A 20,825-nucleotide genomic window follows, 5' to 3' on the forward strand; every position below is an offset into this window, starting at 1 on the left:
TCAGTCGCGCTGATTCCTGCCAACGTCTTCAGTCGTCCCGACCCTGAGTTCAACTGCGGTGACGAGGTTCTCCGACCGGTTTTCACCGGGACCGGGACGCACCGAGCTTGGCCTTTTGGGGACCTCTGAGCCCTTCGACTCAGTCGTGTCGTTTCCAGCCAGCGTCTTCATTCGTCCCGGCCCTGAGTTCGTCTGTGGTGACGAGGCTCCCCAGATCGCCTCTACAGGCAAGTATCTTTCGAATTCAAGAACCAATCTCTCGCGTGATGAATTTCTACCAATTGTCAGATCCCTACAACGGTCCGTGGTTAGCTCTGCTTCAACCATTGACGCCTATCAACACGCTACGCTTGCTAACTCAACAAACATAGGGCTTTCATCACCGGGACGCAACGTATCAGGTCCAACGGAGACCCCTATTCCCTTCGACTCAGTCGCGCTGTTTCCCGTCAACGTCATCAGTCGTCCTGGCCCTGAGTTCGTCTGTGGCATAGGGGTTCTCCAGCCTGTGAGCTCAGGCAAGTATAGCCCTCCTAACCGTTTTCCTCCGCCTGATGGTTCCTCCCCTTCCAGCGTTCGAGGCTCTAGGTCTGCGATGGAATCTTATGATTCACTCACCATGTACTACCAGAATGTCGGTGGTTTAAACTCCTGTATAGCAGATTATCTGCTCGCCAGCTCTTGTTCCTGCTACGAAGTTGTCGCTTTCACAGAAACATGGCTGAACGACCGTACTATCTCGAGTCAGATATTTGGACCAGATTACGTTGTTTTTCGTTGTGACCGCAGTCCCCGTAATTGCAAGAAGAACACTGGAGGTGGAGTTTAAATTGCTGTTAAATCCAACTTCCATGCACTGCTTATTGACGATGACTCCTGGCACGACTTGGAACTTGTGTGGACCCGCATCGATCTTGGCAACCGAAAACTCTACGTATGTGTGCTGTACCTGCCCCCTGATCGCACACGAGATGTCACCCTGGCGGAGTCTCTTTCTCGCTGCATATTCAAAGTGAGTTCTCTCTGCGCCCCCGAAGACGATATTCTCGTCATTGGTGACTTCAATATGCCCGGTTTGAAGTGGTGCTCCAACCATGGTAGCTTTTTGTACCCGGATCCTGTGCGCTCTACATTCTCGGCGCCTTCAAACATCATACTAGACTCCCTGAGTACGGCAACCTTGCGTCAAATTAACAGAGTAACTAAAGAAAACGGCCGTATGTTGGATCTCTGCTTTGCTAGCGATGGGTCTCGCGTTCCGACCATTGAATCGGCTCCTGCTCCGTTTGTTAAGGCAGTTCAGCATCATCCAGCTCTAATGGTTTCGCTCGAGGTCACTGGATTGCGTGCTTCTGTCGAAAAATCAGCACCTTTCTATCTCGACTTCAAGAAAGCGGATTTCGATGCTATCTCCCATATCCTGGTCACCATCGACTGGGAATCTGAACTCAATCTATTGAATCCCAATGCTGCGGCCGAAACCTTTTCGCATATCTTAAATTACGTTATCGATCGCCACATGCCAATCTACCATCTATCTTTTTAAAACGATTTATTCCTGTTTTACTGACACCTGTAAGACTCATCTTCCAAGCTTCTCTTGACAGAGCCACCTACCCTTCACTGTGGAAGGAAGCCTACATGTTTCCAGTACATAAAAAGGGGGACCGGAGAGATATCAACTACTATTATAGAGGAATTTCTGCTTTATGTGAAATTTCCAAACTATTCGAATTAGCCGTCATGGATCAGATTTTCTCGGACTGTAAGCAAAATTTTTCAATCGATCAGCACGGTTTTCTGCCCAAACGCTCTTCGACAACTAACCTGTTGACATTCACCTCCTATGTACACGAAAGTTTTGCTGCTAAGTCTCAAACTGACGCCATTTATACTGATTTGTCAGCAGCGTTTGATAAGGTGAATCACGATATCACCATTGGTAAGCTTGGGCGCTTAGGATTCTGCGGACTTTTACTTGGCTGGTTCCGCAGTTACTTAACTGGACGTAAATTGACAGTTCGCACTGGAGACACTCTCTCCAGCCAGTTCTCTGCCTCCTCTGGTGTGCCCCAAGGCAGTCACTTAGGACCGATTATCTTCTTAATCTATTTCAACGATGTGCTCACACTCCTTGACGGCCCGAAACTTTGTTATGCTGATGATCTTAAACTGTTCTACGCCATAAACGGTCAGAACGACATTGATTTTCTGCAAAACCAGTTTAATCTTTTCGCACAGTGGTGCGACATCAACTGCCTGCCTTTAAATCGCAGTAAATGTGCAGTCATCAGTTTCTCACGAAGACGGCAGCCTTTTTGCGAGGAGTACTTCTTAGGAGATGAACTATAATATTTCTGGATTGTTTAAAGTGTTTAACTAACAACAGCTAAATGTTTGAATTCATTACGGGTCGTCCCTAAATGGATGAAGATAAGCCATCTTTCGCAAATGTATTTCCAAGGTTGATTCAAAACATCTGAAATAATTTTCATGTACCTACTGCTTGGTAGATTAAACAAGAGTTGTTTCCAACTTCTAAACAAATGCAAAATCATTCACAATTACAAACAAGTAAATTAATGAAAGCCCCGCCTATGTTGACTTTAAAAATAATCGCCTACATGCTCTGATTATTTGAAACATATCCACATTAATCGCTACATCATTGAAGTGTGCGATACAGACAGTTGTTATTTCGTTCAGATAAATGATGCGTTGAATTTCACATTCGAATAGAAATCTACGGGAAGTTGCAAATTCTCGGTACTCATGAAAAGATTTTTCAACAACAATGCAATTAAAAAATAAAATCATTATCCAAATATCAATGAACTTGGCACCCTTGAACACCCAAATCAAATCAAAACACGAACACAGCTGTTCGCTTTTCCACAGGGCAAATTTGTCGATATTAGTACCGAGAAATCGCGTTTATCGTGCGCCCTTCTTAAAAGTCGATTAGGGCTGAGGCCTCCTGCCAAGGTGGTGTTCGTGTAGAACTGTCTGAGAGTTTCTTGATATTCCTTTAAAGGCTGTATAGCGTTCTCTACAGCCAATGATACGAACTTGAAAGTAGCTTTAATAAGTTAAATTTTTGGCTGATTAGCATTCTCTTCAGACAGAAACGAGAGCTGATTAAGCTTCTATGGAATCTTTCTAAGGGAATTCTGGTTGCTTGGGGATGGTTCTTGTCCTTGGGAACCACCTGCACGTTGTTGGCGGCGTACCACTCCATGGCCTATTCACCGATTGTATCCCATTTACCCGAAAACCATTGCCCAGAATGAATTTTTCCCAGAATGACAAATACCCGAAATCACACCCCAGAATGAACCATTTCCCAGAAAAAAATTCCCCGGAATGCACCATTTACTAGAAATTTTTTTCCCACAATGGACCATTTCCCAGATTTTTTTTTTCATCAGAATGGAACATTTCCCAGAATGGCATAAATCCCAGATTTTTCCTCTTGTATTTTTATTTTTTTTTCTAATGAATTCTTGTAAATTTCATATGATTCGAAATTTATATTTTCATAATGTTTTTTTAAATGAAACTACAGGTTTGAAATTTTCCAACTAAATTTAAATTTGTGCTTTGTATATGGCTTGGGTACTTTAATTGGTTCAATGCTAACCATGGTTCTTTAAAAAACCGTTTTGGTATCCGACTCCTCACGCGGCGCGTTCGAACTTGAAAGACGTTTTGTCCTTCACGCTGTCGCGTGGCGGACGGGGCTAAGGGATCACCCCTAGCTTTCACGCAGACCTAGGAAGCCCCAGCAGACCTAGACCAATGTATTAGGGCCACCGCTTCCGACGGCGGGTCGGCGGCCACCTCGGATTTGGGAGCTTCGGCGGCTTTGTGCCACCTCGGCCCCTTCATCCTCGTTGGTTGCGGCTTTGCCACAAAAGAATAGCATTATGGGAATCCAATTTTTGCGGAAAAAATCTATTTGTATTTTTTGAATTTCAGGTTGGATAGATATATTTAATTTTCTGGGAAATGGCAATTCTGGCGAAAATTTTTCTGGGAAATGATTCATTCTGGTAAAAAAATTTTCTGGGAAATGGTTCATTCTGGGAAAAAAAATTTAGGTAAATGGTGCATTCTGGGAAAAAAATTCTGGGGAAGTGGATTTCTGGTGATTGAAATTCTGGTGATTTTTCATTCTGGGCAATGGTTTTCGGGGAAATGGAACACCCTTTTTACCGTAATGGCAAGATGCCAAATCCGGCCAAAACAGTACGGAACAACGGTGTTTCTTCAGGAAAGGCAGCAGACGTTTATTCAAACACTCTTTCACGTAAATTTCTTTGTTGACAGTCCCGGAAGCTATGAAAATGCTGCTTTTCAAGCCACAGGCACAGATGGCTTGCCAAACCAGATATTTCTTCGCGAACTTTGACAGTTTCATTTGCTTGAAATTATCTGCTTCCTTTCCCCTTCCTGCTTGTATTCGGCTTTGACGTAGGTTTCGTCGTCCATTACCACGCAGTCAAACTTCGTCAGCATCGTCGTGTACAGCCTTCGGGATCGCGCTTTGGCCGTCGTATTTTGTTTATCATCGCGATTTGGAGTCACTACCTTCTTGTAAGTCGATAGTCCGGCTCGTTTTTTGGCTCGATACACGGTTGTAGACGATACACCCAGATTATTTGCGGCATCTCGGAGAGAGAGGTTAGGATTTCGCTTGAAACTACCGGCAACTCTCTTTGTCGTCTACGCGGTTTCCGGTTTTCGATTTCCCCCCGATCCAGACTTCCTGGCTTTCGACAATCGTTCCCCAAACACTTTAATTACATTTGTAACGGTTGATTTGGCAACTTTTAGCGGTTTTGCCAGCTTTGCGTGCGATGCGCTGCTCTTCTTCCTTGAACGGCATTTTGACAACTGAAGAGTGAATTCCAAAATCAAAATAGGAGCAACATTCTACACACACACCTTCAAAATGAGGGGTGTTCAGGTTTTTTAAATGCAAAACTGAAAAAAATACGTCAAGTTGATATTGACCAAATTTTGACCGTATCACCCTTTATGTCAGTTTTTTACGACATAAAACAGTATTTTTTATAATCAATATGATAAGTAATAAAGCTAGTATTGGATACTAGGTCTTAGATTTTTTTTTGCTAATTCTGTTGACTGTCGTGACTTTCAGCTTGATGATGTTTAAAGTTATTATTTGATGGAGGATTTTCAAAGTTCAAATAATTGGTTTCAAATCCTGAATTTGTTTTTCTACTTCTAAGAGAAAACTCATTCTTATGACGTGATAAGGTTTTTGATTGGCAAGATTGGCAAGTTTCAAAACAAAACGTTTTTGGAATTGAAATTCAAAATTTACAATAATAAATTAGTTTAAATTTGTGATCATCATCAATTTAGTATGATAAAATGTCTTAGGCCTGAGTGCTGTAGAGTTTAAATCCGCCGGAGGCGAGCCAATTTCCTGACATGTTTTCTAACACCTATTTTTAAACACCTTTTGAGGCCTTTTGAGATTATTTTTGAAAGTTAAGTTCTTTGTCACAAAATAAACACCAAATGAATAAAAAAAAACTTACATCTTCAAGCGGAAACCGCTAACATTAGATGTGCTCGTTGGTATTCGCTGGGAAATTGTGTTGTTTATGATTTCTCCATGCTTGTTTTTCGGTTGTAATTGTTGCATGTTTCTAACTTTCTATGACTGCGCTAAGATGGTAATGATAATAATTTTCTCTTCTAAAACAGTTGAGACTTACATCTTGATTTTTTTTCTAGAACTCAGTTTTGACAAATCATACCTTACAGTCAAATAAAAAAACATTTATTCAATCACACAATCACACGCACGAGAGAAGCCTTACATTAGATCATTATGATTTTGAGTAATTTGTTTTTGAATAGAATACAATAACGTTAACAATTGAAAGCCTGTTGATTTAAGAACTTTATATTACAAGAATGCAATTGTTGGGAAAAAACATTTAATGCTCAAAACAAGTACGGAAAGGTTTTATGTTCTACTAATGTTTTCCGTTCATCTTTTTTATTTTCAAGGGCGAGTAAGGTTTTTCCTTGCTCGATGATCAGAAATGATTGCACATCGAAACCCAAAACAGTTTGGCGAAGAAAAAATAATACAAAATCTTGTAGTTTATTCTATCTCTGGTTCTCTGCTCCATGGTAGGCCAAACCATGTTTGTGGGTTTGATCATTTTAGTATTTTGATATTAAAGAAATTAAAAGCATGAACGAGGTAAAGAAGAATACCATACTTTTGTTATTCTTTGGGACTCAGACATAAGTTCTGGCTAAGTACGATCAGTAATTAGTAAGTTGGTGAAACTCGTCCGCACAAATTCATTTAACGTTTCCGATTTGAGATTGTATAAAGCGATCGTTTTAGAGAAATATTTTTTAAAATATCCCGTTTTTTAACTCACTTAAAAACTGCATACATGAAAGCAAGTGAAAGCTTCCCGTGCGGAACAGTTTTTCTCACAATCCTTTTTTTCTCCTCTATTTTCAGCACTCAATCAACGGAACATTGTTATGTTCACAGCTGCCGGAATGCTCAATGGTAAGCGAATAAAACCCCCAACGGATTCAATTTTCCTCGAATGTACAAAGTTGGTTAACGCTAGCTGAGCGAACTGAATGCCCCCACCTCGTGCTTGCAAAACTTCAAATGTGGGAGTTGCATCCCCATTCCATCTCATTCAGTCACTCAGATTCACTTAACCAGTCGTCGCTGGTGAAGGTTTAGAGAAACGAACGATCAAAGTCGAAGCGATACGACGACCCGCTCTCTGTTTCATTCACAATCGTCTTCGAAGGAATGCAGGAACCTGTAACCACAATGGATCTCGTTTTAAGTTTCCTGGCATTGGTATTATTTATTTTAACACTTTTCCGCAAACCCATTCACACAATTGGAAAGTTTTGGTTCGTTTCACAGTTCGAGGAATGTGGGCGATTTTCTTTCCTTCTGTCTATTTATCGTTTACGGAGCGTAGCAACCAAGGCAGATCAGTGAATGGCATTGTTTTACAAGGAGTGTAAACTTTCCATGGTTATCGATTTTCATTCGCTGCAGCCTGCCGTTCTAAGCAAGATTGTCCCATGTGGAAAAACGTGCAAACGAGAAAAACGCGATTGAAATATCAGCTATATTTCCAATTTTTCTCTCAAACTAAAAAATCACCAACAGTTTTTTCGTAGTGAACAGTTCAAGTTAATCATTTTACAATGTTTTCAGCCAAAAAATTACATTTCCTACAAGAAAAACAGCAAATTAGAGCCAAAAATGCTCCGTGTGACACTTTTGCGTAGAATCAGAACGCATGCCGATGCTAGTTCTACGAAAAACTGTCACACGGCTACAATTTTTCTATCATTTTAAAAGCTTGTGTAGTTTATTTTTTCCCAAAAACTCATGCTAAACCGTAATTTGAGAAATACGTTCCTCTTTGTTTATGAAAATGTATAGTTGAGTATGGATCTTGTAAGTAGTGCCTACCGAAAAGTTGTTTGTTTCGATTATAGTCGTTTTACCATCTTTGTGGCATTCGCGACTTTATCAACGTTGCAGTTGACGGATCGTTATTGAAAAACAATCCGGTACAACTGTGTTCGATGTTTACTCTTGGGCTCGAACTCGCGGACATCGGCTCAGGAGACAACAGACTTGCCAACTGAGCTATATCACAAGCCCGTACCTACCGAAAAGTGTTTAGTGAAAATTGCTCTGAATAAAACACTCAAGGCTTCTCGCTCCTCCTCTGCCCTCTATTTTAGTGTTCTTTTCAGAGAATAACATTAAATTCAACAGTTTGAACTCATCTTAAGACAATTTTTTGATAAAATTTGCATTTTTCATAGAATTTACTCTAGTGTGACATTCTTGCGTAGAACTATCAACATAGAGACAACCACCTTGATGAAAATTTCGTATAAGTTCAGAACAAAGTATACTTGTTAGTGTTTTTATTCAAAAGTTAACACTAAAAGAGACCGTTTCCAGCAAAAAAGTGAAAATGACCCAAAAGTCACATGGGACATTCTTGCTTAGAACGGCAGTGCATTCCGAAGAAAAAAACGATTTCTATCTGAAATTTTCTTAATCTATTCCGTTCTAGTGCAGCAACCATTAATGACCCAAACAATATTTCAACCACTTACACATAAACATGTTTGCTTGCTTATGAAATTTTGTCAGACCTATTGCTGTCTATATAACAGTGTACGCTAAGATGGCAATGGATGTATGGGCTAAAATTTATGACCGAATTTTGAAAACCGACCATATACATTTTGTAGATTAGTCGAAGTAAAATTTCGAAATGTTCAAGAAAAACGCCAAATAAAAGTGCTTATCGCGAGGATTGTTAAAATTATCGTTGGAGAGTTCTAGTAACTGGTAAAAATTACCAGCACTGGTAACTATGAAATAGTAAAATTTCGAAATTTTAGAGAAAATCGCCAAATGAAAGGATTTGTTGCGAGGATTATTAAAATGAATGTTAGATAGTTCTAGTAATTGGTAAAAGTTACCAGCACTGGTAACTATTAAATAGTAAAATTTCTAAATTTTTGGGAAAAACGCCAAATAAAAGTGCTTGTCGCGAGGATTGTTAAAATGAATGTTAGAAATTTCTAGTAACTAGTTAAAGTTACCAGCACTAGAAAGTATGAAATAGTAAAATTTCGAAATTCTCGGACGAAAATCAAATGAAAGGACTTGTTGCAAAGATTATCAAACACAATGTTTGATGTTTCTAATAACTAGAAAAACTAACACAAACTAGTCACTGTGAAAAAGTGAAATAAATAGATAGATACTAGAATCGTCAATTTTATATATCAATATACCTCGCACCAGCCCATAGTACTTTGAAACATAGCAGGTAGGCCATTGCGTTTAACCGCACAGTGGTCCAAAAGGGCTAAAAGTGGAACTTTTTTCGTAACGCCTCTGTCTTTTATCTTATCTCTTAAGTGTCTTCAGAACATTTGCTTCTTCAAACATGCTTCATAACTTGAAAGCATCAAAAGTTAGTCAAAGTCCACAAAAAAAAATTGAAAATTCTTACTTTCTTATTTTAATAGATAGAGCTTTACTTTATACAACAAAGTTGTAGAATACGTAAAAATAAGAAACTTTGTTGAACACACCAAAACTCTATCTTTTTTAGAGCAGTGTTATAAAGGTTTTAGTATTAAAGTTATTTAAAAGTCAGTTTTTTAAACTTAACTATAGTTATATGAGGATTTATATGAATAAAATGTTCTGAATATTTGTTGAGACATTCAAATCACACGTTTTGCACAAAATTTCAACATACTACGACGTTTTTTTTTAAATTTAGAAATTAATTTTTTTTAAGTTCTAGCCTAACAAAACTTCATAGCTGCTCCATCTCCCACTATTTTTCAAATTTGCCAAAACAAGGTAATTTAATTTTTAATTTTTCTTTTATCAAATTGATCTTCACTTACGAAGTTTTTAACTTTCCAAAGGTCGCCTTTTTAGTCACTTCGCTTTTTTTGATATCCTTCCTATTTATACTTCAGATGTTTTTTTTTATTTTGATAATCCGTTTTAATCTTTATTCCATTTTCTGTTTTTTTTTTCAAGTTTCTAATTTCCATAACTTTCTGAAGCTGTACTCCATCTAAATTATTTATCGCTTTGGCAAATTCATTCTCAAATCAACTAATTTTCTTTCACCTTTTACTTTAAAAATTATCTCCATTTTTTATTTACACCTTTAACTTTCAAAAGCTTAAAAGTTAATACTACTAGGTACGTTTAAATATTCACTTTTTTATTTAAAAATCTCTTGTTTATGTCCTTTTAACTCCATTCTTACAGTTCTCTATATTGAAATCAGGTTTGATTTTTTGTTTTCATTTTCTAAAATTTATTTTACTAAGTTGTTGCCCATTAAAACTTCATGGCTACTCCATCTCATTCATTTACCAGTTTTTAGTCGGTTTTTTAAACTCTCCATTTTATTTAAAACTTACCCCAACTCAAGTAATTAACCTTTTTCATATTCCTTTTTTAAATTCTCTATTTTATTTTTCTATCACGCAGTTTATTTGAATCTACTTTCTCGGATATTTCTTGTTGATACTTGGTACATTGACATGAGAGTTCACAATTATGAAAATCGGGTTTAAACATATTGTTTTTTTTTTCCTTTTCTTTTTAAATTTTTTTTTACAAATTTGTAGCTTTCCATTAGTTCTTTACTATTCCATATCAATCATTTATAAATTTTGCAACCTTTGTTTTATTTCAAAAAACTCTTTTTGAAATTTATCACGACTACATTATTTACCTAGTTATTTTTATGAATACTCTGTTCCAATCATTCACCTTTTTTTATTTTTTTTTGTAATATATCAGATGTTAGAATCTTCCAAAATTGCACTACATCTTCTTCAATTTCAATCTAAGAACGTTTTAGCTTCCTTTCACTAATCTAAAGCTACTCTTCTTTCAGAGTTTTCCCCGTGCTCCGTAGTTCTTCAATTTTGTTGGAGCTCTGCCCTTGCGTCAGAACCTTCCCTTCATCAATCTCTTCCAATTCAATATTGCGTTTCGGAACTCTGACCTTGCGTCAGAGCCTCAACTTTTTAAAATTTTCTTTTTGTTTTCCATTCAATAGCTTGTTTATCAAAAGTTCGCATCTCAAAACTCTGCCCATGCGTCAGAGTCAATTGTTTAGTATTTCTAGAGCTCTGCCCTGGCATTCAAGCTTTGCTCTTGCGTCAGAGCTCCAGCCAGTCATTTAAACAAAATCTTTACTTTTTACCAGAGCTCTGCCCCTGCGTCAGAGCTCTGCCTTACACGGTAAAAATAAAAAACTCGGCCGCAACTTTTTTGTATGCAACCCGGACAAAAAGTGCAGGGACTTAATGTTAAGTTTAATGCATTAAACTCAACTTCAAGTTTAGCGTGTTTAACTCAACGTTGAGTTTAGTGCATTTTACTCAACAGAAAGTTTTTCCATGTTTTCTCGCCAGTGCGTCGAATCGTATAGAATCGTTAAAATTAGCAATCTCAATAGAATCAAAAATGAAAAAAGAAGGAATTTAACTTTTATTTCTTTATTTATGGGTTTATTGTAAATGTATTGCTTCCCGACCAGATCATGCACTCGTCTTTTTTGAGGGCAACGGCCCTGGTGGCAGCAGCTCCAGCAGGCTTAGCTTCATTCGGATGTTGCGAGCACCGCAGAGTACTATCACATGCGGGGAAGTAATCGACTATCATGACCGGAACGAGGGCTGCTATTTTCGTCGTACTCTCCATGACTGGCAATTTGTATCCGATCAGGAATCTTACGATAGCTTAAGATTTTGCTGCTGATCATCGCGGGTGGCGGTTTCGGCTACTGAAAACGGATATAAAAAAAAACTTAATTATTTGTTAAAAGGAATTTTTTTATTATGAACCTAAGTCGGAATGTGGTTTGTGAGTCTTGAGCCCATGAACGTGAACAGGATAAATAAAATTAACTCACCCTCATAATCATCCATAAACGGTCTCGAATAAAATCACGGGGCCCCAAAATCCGTTTGCATGCAGCGCAACGTGAACAGCTTTTTAGCCACAGCTCCATCACCGCCTGAAGGATATGATTTCGATGCTCTTGCCTGAAAATATGAGTTAATAAATCAATAATAGTTAGTAGGTCTAAATTGATTTATTACCTCAAGTCGAAGCGTTTATCCGGAATTCCTGACATTAATTATGTTGTAATAATTCTTTGTAGTCAAACTTTTAATGACTTTCGGAACTCTGAACTCGGGCATGTGGACGATCATCTCCCGTGCGGGGTTCTTCGCTTATCGGATGTAAATACCTTCCCAAGAAAGTTCTCGTTTGGCCACCTTAACAACGAGGCCAGTTTACTGTGCCAATCTAATTTTTTTTTATTTTTTCCTATCCATCGTAGCGAATAGTTCTCGTGTTTCTTCCTATGTTCCAATTCCAACTTTTCCAAAGTATCTTGTGAAACGTCGATGTAACCTTAAAAATAATGAAAACGTGTCAATTAGTACTTTTCAACCAACCAATCTGCAACATACTTACCAATATAACGAATATAACGAAATTTGTTCTTATATTTGGTAGGGTCGCTAACGCCCACTCAGAAGAAAATCCTCAGACGCCAAATCTCTGTCAACTGTTGGCGCTGACACGAGACAGCTGTTTCAAATCTGCCACGACTACAACCCGCTCCGGTTAATCTTTGAACGTTTCACCGGCCTTAGAGTTCTGAGGGATTTGTTTATCCTGGCGCAGCTGCTGATTCAACAGCTCCCGGACGCTGGAATTGGCCCAAATTTGCCCAAATGTAAAGGGCATAGTTGCCTAAACAGCTGATTGAATTTGCCAGTTCATTATAATAATTTATTGCTTTCGGACCAGATTATCCTTTCGAACTTCTTGAAAGCAACGGTGGTAACAGCTTCAGTACACTTGGTTCCAGCCGAAGGTTGCAAGCACCGCCGAGCACTAGCCCATGGGGGACTGTTTGGCACAGATTCCGCTGAAATCTGTTGGCATTTGATGTTTGGTTACATCGTGCCGGTGCTCCAGCTTGTTTTGTAATTAAGACACTCTTACTCTTTCCAAATAACTTCGAAACTTGTTCAGGAAATCACCAGTACCTGGCAAATCAACAAGAAATTACAATCGAATTAGTTTAAACTTTAATTATTTACCTGATCCGGTTGCGGGGTCTTTTTTTGATAAACTATTTCCAGCCATGTTCTCCCGACACCAATCAATTATCCGGTGAGGAATCTGACGTACATCATATTCCGGTTTCTCCTCCAAATGTTTAGCACATCCTGAATTATCCTGCGGGCAAGATTTAACTTAAGTAGGCCCCTCAATCATAAAAACACCTTTCTACTTACTCGATATGGTGGAAAAGTATTGCACATTCGATCCGCATGTTAAAGGAAATCCGCTTCCGGGGAGCCGATGAATGCCGGGAATAACCAAAGTCGACCAGAGCTGACTTGCTGGATATTGCTCTTAGGGAAATCCACATTCCAACGTCGATATAACTGTCCGGAATGCGCTCTGAATGTAATTATTTCGCATCGGTGAAAATCGCGAGATCAGCAACGCGCTTGAATCAAACAAAATGGCAACTGCAAAAGTACGCACTTGAAAGTTTAATGGGAAAAACTTTTGAGTTGCATACAAAATAAGGAACGAAAACTATGCAAACAAAAGAAAATCCCAAAAATCTCTCGGTTGCGTAGAAATAACTTACTCGGTAAGTTTGTGACAGTTTGCGTGTATAAAAACCCACAGTTTTCTAATTTACTTCACTATTAATTCATCCGAAAGCAACACCGAAGGTTATTTTCTTTTCTAACAACATCACTAAATTACCTGGCGAAGGGATTTTTCCACATGGATTACAAACATCCGTAGGGGAAAACTGTACAAGACGCACCAGTTAAGCAAAATCGCTGTTTACAGTGATACCCATCATCTATGAACCAAATTGAATGTCCTCGACCTGAATCACATTTACATCTTATCAAAAAGAAATAATATGTTAAAAACACGATTTTGGTTATATTTTAGTGAAAATCTTAAGAGCACCTGCAACGGTTCAGGTGTAAATATTGGTTTTAAGTATACCAGTTTCAGCAAAATTTGAAATTTTAAAATCGGCTAATACACCCACTCCCCACCGGTGTAGGAGCAAATTAAAATCGGGAACACTTTCATTGCAGACACTCAATAATTGAGAAGAAAAAACCCATTTTATTGGAAAAATTGCATAAGTTTTGAGTTTCACGGTTGATTGTCTTAAAATTAATTCTACGAATATTCTTTTTGACAGTACAATGATTTTAACTATTCTACCAGGATTTCATTAATTTAAAAGCAAAAATGACTACACAACGAGGAAAAAAAGGTCAATTGAAACAATTCTTCAATTAATTCGATCAAATTGCTTTGAATCAATGGAATAAGGTTTTGTTAAAATGAAATGAAAAAGCAATTTTTTTTTCAAGCTATTGCTGACATTGATAAAAGAAACGAGAAATGTTTATCCCAAAGTCAAAGAAAATTTTCTTTTGATTTGTCGACATTTTTGTTTGACAAAAACTTGTTTCACTTTGTAAATTTATGTATAGATACAGAAAAATATGCTGCCATTGGCGAAAACTCTGAGCAATCTATACGAAACTAAAAATCTCTCAATATATCAAATAAAACAAAAATTATAGAACAAACAATAAACATAAACAATTAAATATTTGATTTACCTCATCGAAAAAGCATTAAAATTTTCTTTTCGTTTCTTTTTTTTTCAAGTTTTAGAACGCTGACTGGATTCACTAATTCGTCGAACCCAAATGAAAAGCTTTTTATTTAATTATATTAAATGGAGAATAATGTGACATCTATTATTTATACTTGATATGGTTTTTATTAACATCTATTCTCAATTTATGTTACGTATAGGCTGGTTGAAGCGAAAAAATAACATTCAAATAATATCTCAAAAAGAAACTATTATCACACCCAATGTTACCCAAACATGTGTGAAAGAAATCTTTGTTGGCTAAAATTTTCTCACCGTGAACTAAATCGGTCTGTCGTATATTTTGAAATCCTGTTCCAAATTTGCATGAATTTGGAACAAAGGCGTATAACTGTTGGGAATTTTGAAATCGATAACTGTGCTAAAACAGCGATTTACGCCACCGGTGCCAGCTGAAATGTTTTAGCGTGGTCGAAAACCGTGTTTTGCATCTACCGTTGGGACAGCCCTAAATAGCCAGAAAACAAGCCGCGGAGTAGAACGCCAAAACTAGTGGACAGAACGCACCATACCGAATGGGTGGTGAGAAATGGAACAATGATTATACGGAATATAGTTATTGAAACATCGAATTTATCATTACATGATCATCGTATTTTTGCAAACTAACCATACCATGGCAAAAAATCATTTTTAATGAAAATTTTGTTTTTCAAAATTCACTTTTTTATATCTTTATAGGTAAAACGCCTTCAGGTAGGCAACGAAATTCAATTTCTTGACTGATATCGCGGCAAACATGGCGGCAGATAATTTATTCGAGTCAAATATTGGTGCACCTTTTTAACTCAAGCAAGGACGAAATTATGATATAATTATGCATTCTTATCGTAATTTGGGAGTCAGCAAATGAAAAGAAAGACATTTTGTTTTGACATTTGGTTTTTCTCAAAAGATAACAGCATTCAAAATTTGAGCCTAAAACACGTGGTTTTGCGGGCATTCTGCCCCAATTTTAATATGATAAATTTTAGTCAAAATTTGCGGAAAGTTAGTGAAATATAATAAAATATTAATAGTCATTCGAAAATGCATACGAGTGTTATAACGAAAAGCTGCAGTTAGATCAGATAGCGCAGACTGGTTTACCATAAATCCTTATATGTTAAACATAAAAAATAACAAGTTTACGGCAGAATCCATTAATCCTTCTGTTTCTAAGAATTAAAGTCGTTTTTGTGAACTTTTAATCTAAAAAATGATGAAAAAGCTCGTTTGCTTCAATAAAAATAAAGAAAAACACTATTCGGAGCCAAAGGTTAGTGTATTTTTGAGAAAGAATGGCATGGGCCATTTTACCTCGCTGGTGCGTCTTGTACAGTTCTCCCCTATATACCAATAGTCGTAGAACAACTGAAGTGTTTGCCCCTGTTTGCGTGCTTTGGAATCTTTCTCACTTACTCTCAATTTACACGATGAATCGCAAAACTCAATAACTGATTATATTGTGACCAATTTAAACATTCTTATTTTATTGCCACATCCTTTTATTTCTTATTTATTTCATCTATCCCCTACAATCTTCAGAAGAGCAAATAGAACTCGGCTGATTCAGAAGCCGAACAGTAACGACAAACACTGGAAAGGCAAATTCCATCAGGTGGAGAAGGACTGTCGGTGATATAATACTAGCCAGATAACGCAGGCTGGAGAACCCCTTCACCTCAGACGAACTCAGGGCCGGGACGACTGTTGACGCTGGCTGGAATCAGCGCGACTGAGTCGAAGGACTCAGAGGTCTCCGTAATTCATAGTTCGTTGCGTCCCGGTGCTGGAGGCCCAGAAGAAGTCATAGGATTAACGAGGACCGGAAGATTTGACGGAGTGCATCTGTGGTAGAGTAGAAACAGGACACGCGAAGGGCATGTTCTTAACAGAAGCTGGTGCTTGCCTGGAGAACCCCGTCACCTTCAACGAACTCAGGGCCAGGACGACTGAAGACGCAGGCAGGAAACAGCGCGACTGAGTCGAAGGGCTCCGGGGTCTCCATAAAGCTCAAGTCGATGCATCCTGGTGTCGAATCCCAATAAGAAAATGCCGAGGCACTTGCGGGAAATAAATGCTGGTAGCTCTCGAAGCGTATGTGATGGTGTAAAATATTATCATACAGAGATAATGTTCTCGAAGAAAATAAATACTTGCTTGGGAATGCAGGCTGGAGAGCCTCATTACCACGATCGAACTCAGGGCTGGGACGGCTGATGACGCTGGCTGGAAACTGCGCGACTGAGTCGAGGGGCTCTGAGGTCTTCAAAGTGCTCAATTCGTTGGCCTCTAGGTACAGTCCGAGGACTTGCCTCTACTGGTGAGACAACCACCAGGGGTTGTCTAGAAGAGGCTCGCTGCCGCAGGGGGAGTGAGTCCCACCAGTGGTCTTTTGCTAAGCGCCCACAGTCCACCAATGGCTTTTCATGGCCACAACATGACCAGTTAAGAAACAACTCATCAGAAAACTCATAATGTACGTTTAGGTAGACCTAGATTTAAGTAAACCATTAAGACACTTACGTCTTTTATAAACAATAAACAGTTTTTTGGGGCTTGTGGTATAGCTCAGTTGGCTAGTCAGTTACTTCCTGAGTAGATGCCCGTGAGTTCGAGCCCTGCTATAGCCAAAATAGTATCCAAGCGACAACTTTTTGTGGGTTTTCTTAAATTCCAGATTGGGGAAAGAAATTAAATGTGATGTTTCAGAAAAGAATGTTTAATTCTTAAGTTCAGCTCTCTCTGTAGAAGGCTTGAAAAATTTCAGCCCTCATGGGGTTGATCCCTAATCACTACACTTTTTCGGATTCCTTCTTATACTATTTTTTTTATTCCCGATACCCTGTTATCACATCAAAACAAACATCATCTTCATTTATGACTTATCCTATCATAAGAACACATTTCCGAGAAAATTGTCTACAGAAAACAGACTACAGAATAGTCGACAGACTACAAAATAATCCACCATAACAGAATTTGTAGGTGGAAAGAGCACCCGTGCTGATGGCTCAACTCACTCAACGCTATTGTAATGTCTGCTATTTAGAGCAGAACGCGCTGAGTGAGAGAGCTGGTGAAAAGAAGGGATGAATGAGGTGAAATGTTTCTGATAACGACCTCTGTTCTGCGCTAGAATCAACCGATGATCATTTTACTGAGACTTCGGCGTGTGCTGTTCAATGGCATCGATTTCGGAAGAGAAAAAAAATCGGTTCATAAATGAGGTCGTAAAACGCCGCTGACGACGACCGAGAGGAATATTAACAACAACGTAGCGTTTTTTCCTTCTCTCGATTTTTTTCTATCTTTGAAGTTCCACTAGAAGAAGTGTGCTGCCTGCCATTATTGCCATTGACAAGATCTGTTGCCTACCGCAGCCTCTCACTTGCTCACATACCCAAACACACGTTGTTTGGATTTCCCATTATCGAGAATATGGAGGGAAAAACAGTCTGTGAAAAAACCATCGAGATTGGACCGGTGAACTGAACGTGTTGTTGTTTTCCCGATCCGTGGCAGAAAAAAACGGCACTTCAATGGAAACACGAGAAAATAACTCGTGTTCTATCGTTTAACTAGTGACAGATCGGAAAGCAATAAAAACTCCACTCCAGATTATTTTTCTCGGGCCCGATATTAACACCAGGCCTCGGATGCCTTTGAAAGTGAAATTTAGGAAAAGTTTTTTGATTTTCGATTCTGAATTGTCATCTTAAATATAATTTGTCAAAATATCTTTTGCAATTGGAACTATTTCCATGTATCAATATACCTTCAATATACCGGTAGAAAATGGTCAAAAAACTATTCTTTGACCATTTTCTACCGCAAATCTTCCAACTATGCGCAAGGTGCAACAGATTCAGTATCGCCCAGGCACAAAGTAGTAAAAAAAAAGGATGTGATCTAAACGGTTGCGACTTGTTGGTGTTACTGTTGTTATCGTTGCAGTCTTCCGACGTTATTTTCCACCGGTGGTCTTGGGATTTCAGATCCAGCCAGACGCTGTAGAAGCCATAAAAACATAAGCAAATATACCAACTACGCAACACATTTTTCATAGCTTTAGCAGCCTGGTTCTGGAAAAAGCCGCGCCACGTCGCAAGGAAAGAGAACTGCTTTTTTTACGATTTCCTTGAATAACACCTCGGAGAGCTGCAGAACCAATTTACATTTTCTTTCAATCGAACCCTGGAGTACGATGTATCTTAACAACGACGGCAGAACAGGTATGCTGGGAATCATCGAAATAGATCAAATTGTGATCTTTTTTTACGCTATTGCTTGACAAAAATTTTCTGAAAACAAATTCAGAAAAGTCTGTTTGTTCTGATTGGAGACTAGTCTATTTTTGAAAGAGAGATTGTGGTGAATTTGGTAGTAAGTGCTCGGAAATATCGCATGAGTTGAACCTCCTCTTCACAATCGACATCTAAGATCTTCCCGGTTTGAGTTCCAACTTTCAACTCTAAACCAAAATGAAACCGTTATTACAATTTAAGTTCTCTAAACACCTACAAGAGAACTTCGCCATAAATCAAAAGTGGGTTCATAGTTTTCAGTCCAGCAGATCGTTATTTTTGATTATTTCAAACTAAATTTTTATTCTTTTCTGTCATCCAAGCAAGAGCAAAGTCGCCAGAAGGTACATAAATCTAGGGGTGAAACAATTTGAGTAAACAATAGAAAATTGGGAGCTATATATATAAAACTACCTATATATAAAACTACCTTCTTATGTATAAAACAACCCTGAAATTTTGGTTTGATTCTAAACATTATAAAAAAAATTGGAATGACATTTTCGGTGTCGCAATAATTTCGTGTTCGCCCTTTAAAATATGGTCCCTTTTGCTTGATATTTTCTCGATTTATACAAAAAAAAAACTGGTAAGGGAGCCCGGCTGTCCCTCCCATCCCGCTTACTGCAAGGAGGTCGGGGTCTTTAATAATCATACCAACTTTATTGTACCCAAGAATCCTCTCATACTAAATTTAGTTCCATTGGTTGATAAGTGTTCCGGATTGGACAAAGAAAAATCACTGTATTTCTGACAGCAATAGCTTCAATACTAAAATATATGAGATTATTAAATAATTTAGGGTCGGACCGAGGATTTACAGTGTATACGTACATTTTAGTGTTTTTCTGGCTATTGTAAATATTTTGTCATACTGTTAGTGAGCAAACCCTTGTTCAGCTGCAGCAGTTGAGTATCTATCGGAATACAACAGTTGATTGCAAGCACTATAACGACAGAATCCAGAGTTCCTACCAGTTGGGGAAAGATGTTTATAAATTTACACCTAACTAACACTACAAATCTTCCACGTCTAAGCCCTAATATTGAGATAGAAAAGCTTAATAATATGGTTCAATGTTATGGTAATAAATTCTTACGACTTCAAACTACAATTCACTGACTTCCTCTTGAGTAGAACTGATCATAAACTCGTTAGCTACTTTTTACTAACTGTCAACAGGAGTATATGCTATTCGAAGATCCGCCGCGCTGACATTTCCAATTCGTGGTGAGATCACTCGGAACTCACGTCTTGCTAATTACGCATATTCAGTGCTCCGCAACAATAAGTTTAGGGGACTTATTTTGGAACATCTTGTATAGCTCTGTTAACTAACTCTAAAAAACTTAAGGGAGGGGTAGGGTCTAACACTTTCAAAAAATCGATTTTTTTATTTTCATATTTTCTTATTGTAAAACATTTCAAGAATGTTGTGTCAAATTTTCAAGTCAATTAGAGCAAAACTGTAGAAATTATAGGCCTTTATCTCCTCCTGTCTAATACTGCAAGAAAGCAAGAGCAGAAACTTCAAACGCGTTTTTCTCGAAAGCACTTTTTTAAAGTCCGTGAACATCGTCATTTGAAAACTACTTATCCGATTCTTTTCAAATTTGGAACATATTTTCTCCATATAAAATACCAGACCCCAACGTTTTTGTTTTTTGTTTTTTTTTACTTTGGGGAGATTTTACAGGCGAAAAATGGCGAATTTTTTCGTGAAAAATCGTAGTTTTAACTTCAAACAGCCACAAAAATTTCATAAAAAAATTAAAAAGTTAAATAAAAACGTTGGGGTCCAGAAAAAATATTTTGCTCTGACTTTTTGACCTCAGATGATTCTGTGCTGAGATACAGTGTCCAACGCAAATCTTGTTTTCTAAAAGGCATCCTCGAAAGTGCTCCGTCACCGGGTCATTTTTCAATATTTTTCTTCGAAAAAATTACTAAATGTTCTTTTAACAATGCTTTGTATAATGCAAAAAATTTGAATACCCCTACCCCCCCCTTAAGTGAAATATATTGAGAAACCGGTGTTTAACAATATTTGTTAAAATATTTTTTTTATTAGTTGCTTTATAAGAGAGATTTGTAAGGTGGTCCAAAATAAGTCCGTTACCCGAGTGTGTAATCATCACATCACTTTTTTTACACCTTTCAATTTCTACC

At 38.0% G+C, this 20,825-nt stretch overlaps 1 protein-coding gene across 1 annotated transcript in view; it reads left to right on the forward strand.

Annotated features, from left to right (window-relative positions):
- The window catches only part of LOC129754512 (transmembrane protein fend-like), a 467,116-nt gene that overhangs the window by 224,090 nt on the left and 222,201 nt on the right, over positions 1-20,825 (forward strand). Inside the window, exon 2 of the mRNA XM_055750634.1 lies at positions 6,521-6,571. Within this exon, the coding sequence (XP_055606609.1) occupies positions 6,521-6,571 (51 nt within the window). The remainder of the gene's footprint in view (positions 1-6,520; positions 6,572-20,825) is intronic.

Source organism: Uranotaenia lowii, chromosome 1, assembly GCF_029784155.1.
Source record: "Uranotaenia lowii strain MFRU-FL chromosome 1, ASM2978415v1, whole genome shotgun sequence".
NCBI lineage: Eukaryota > Metazoa > Arthropoda > Insecta > Diptera > Culicidae > Uranotaenia > Uranotaenia lowii.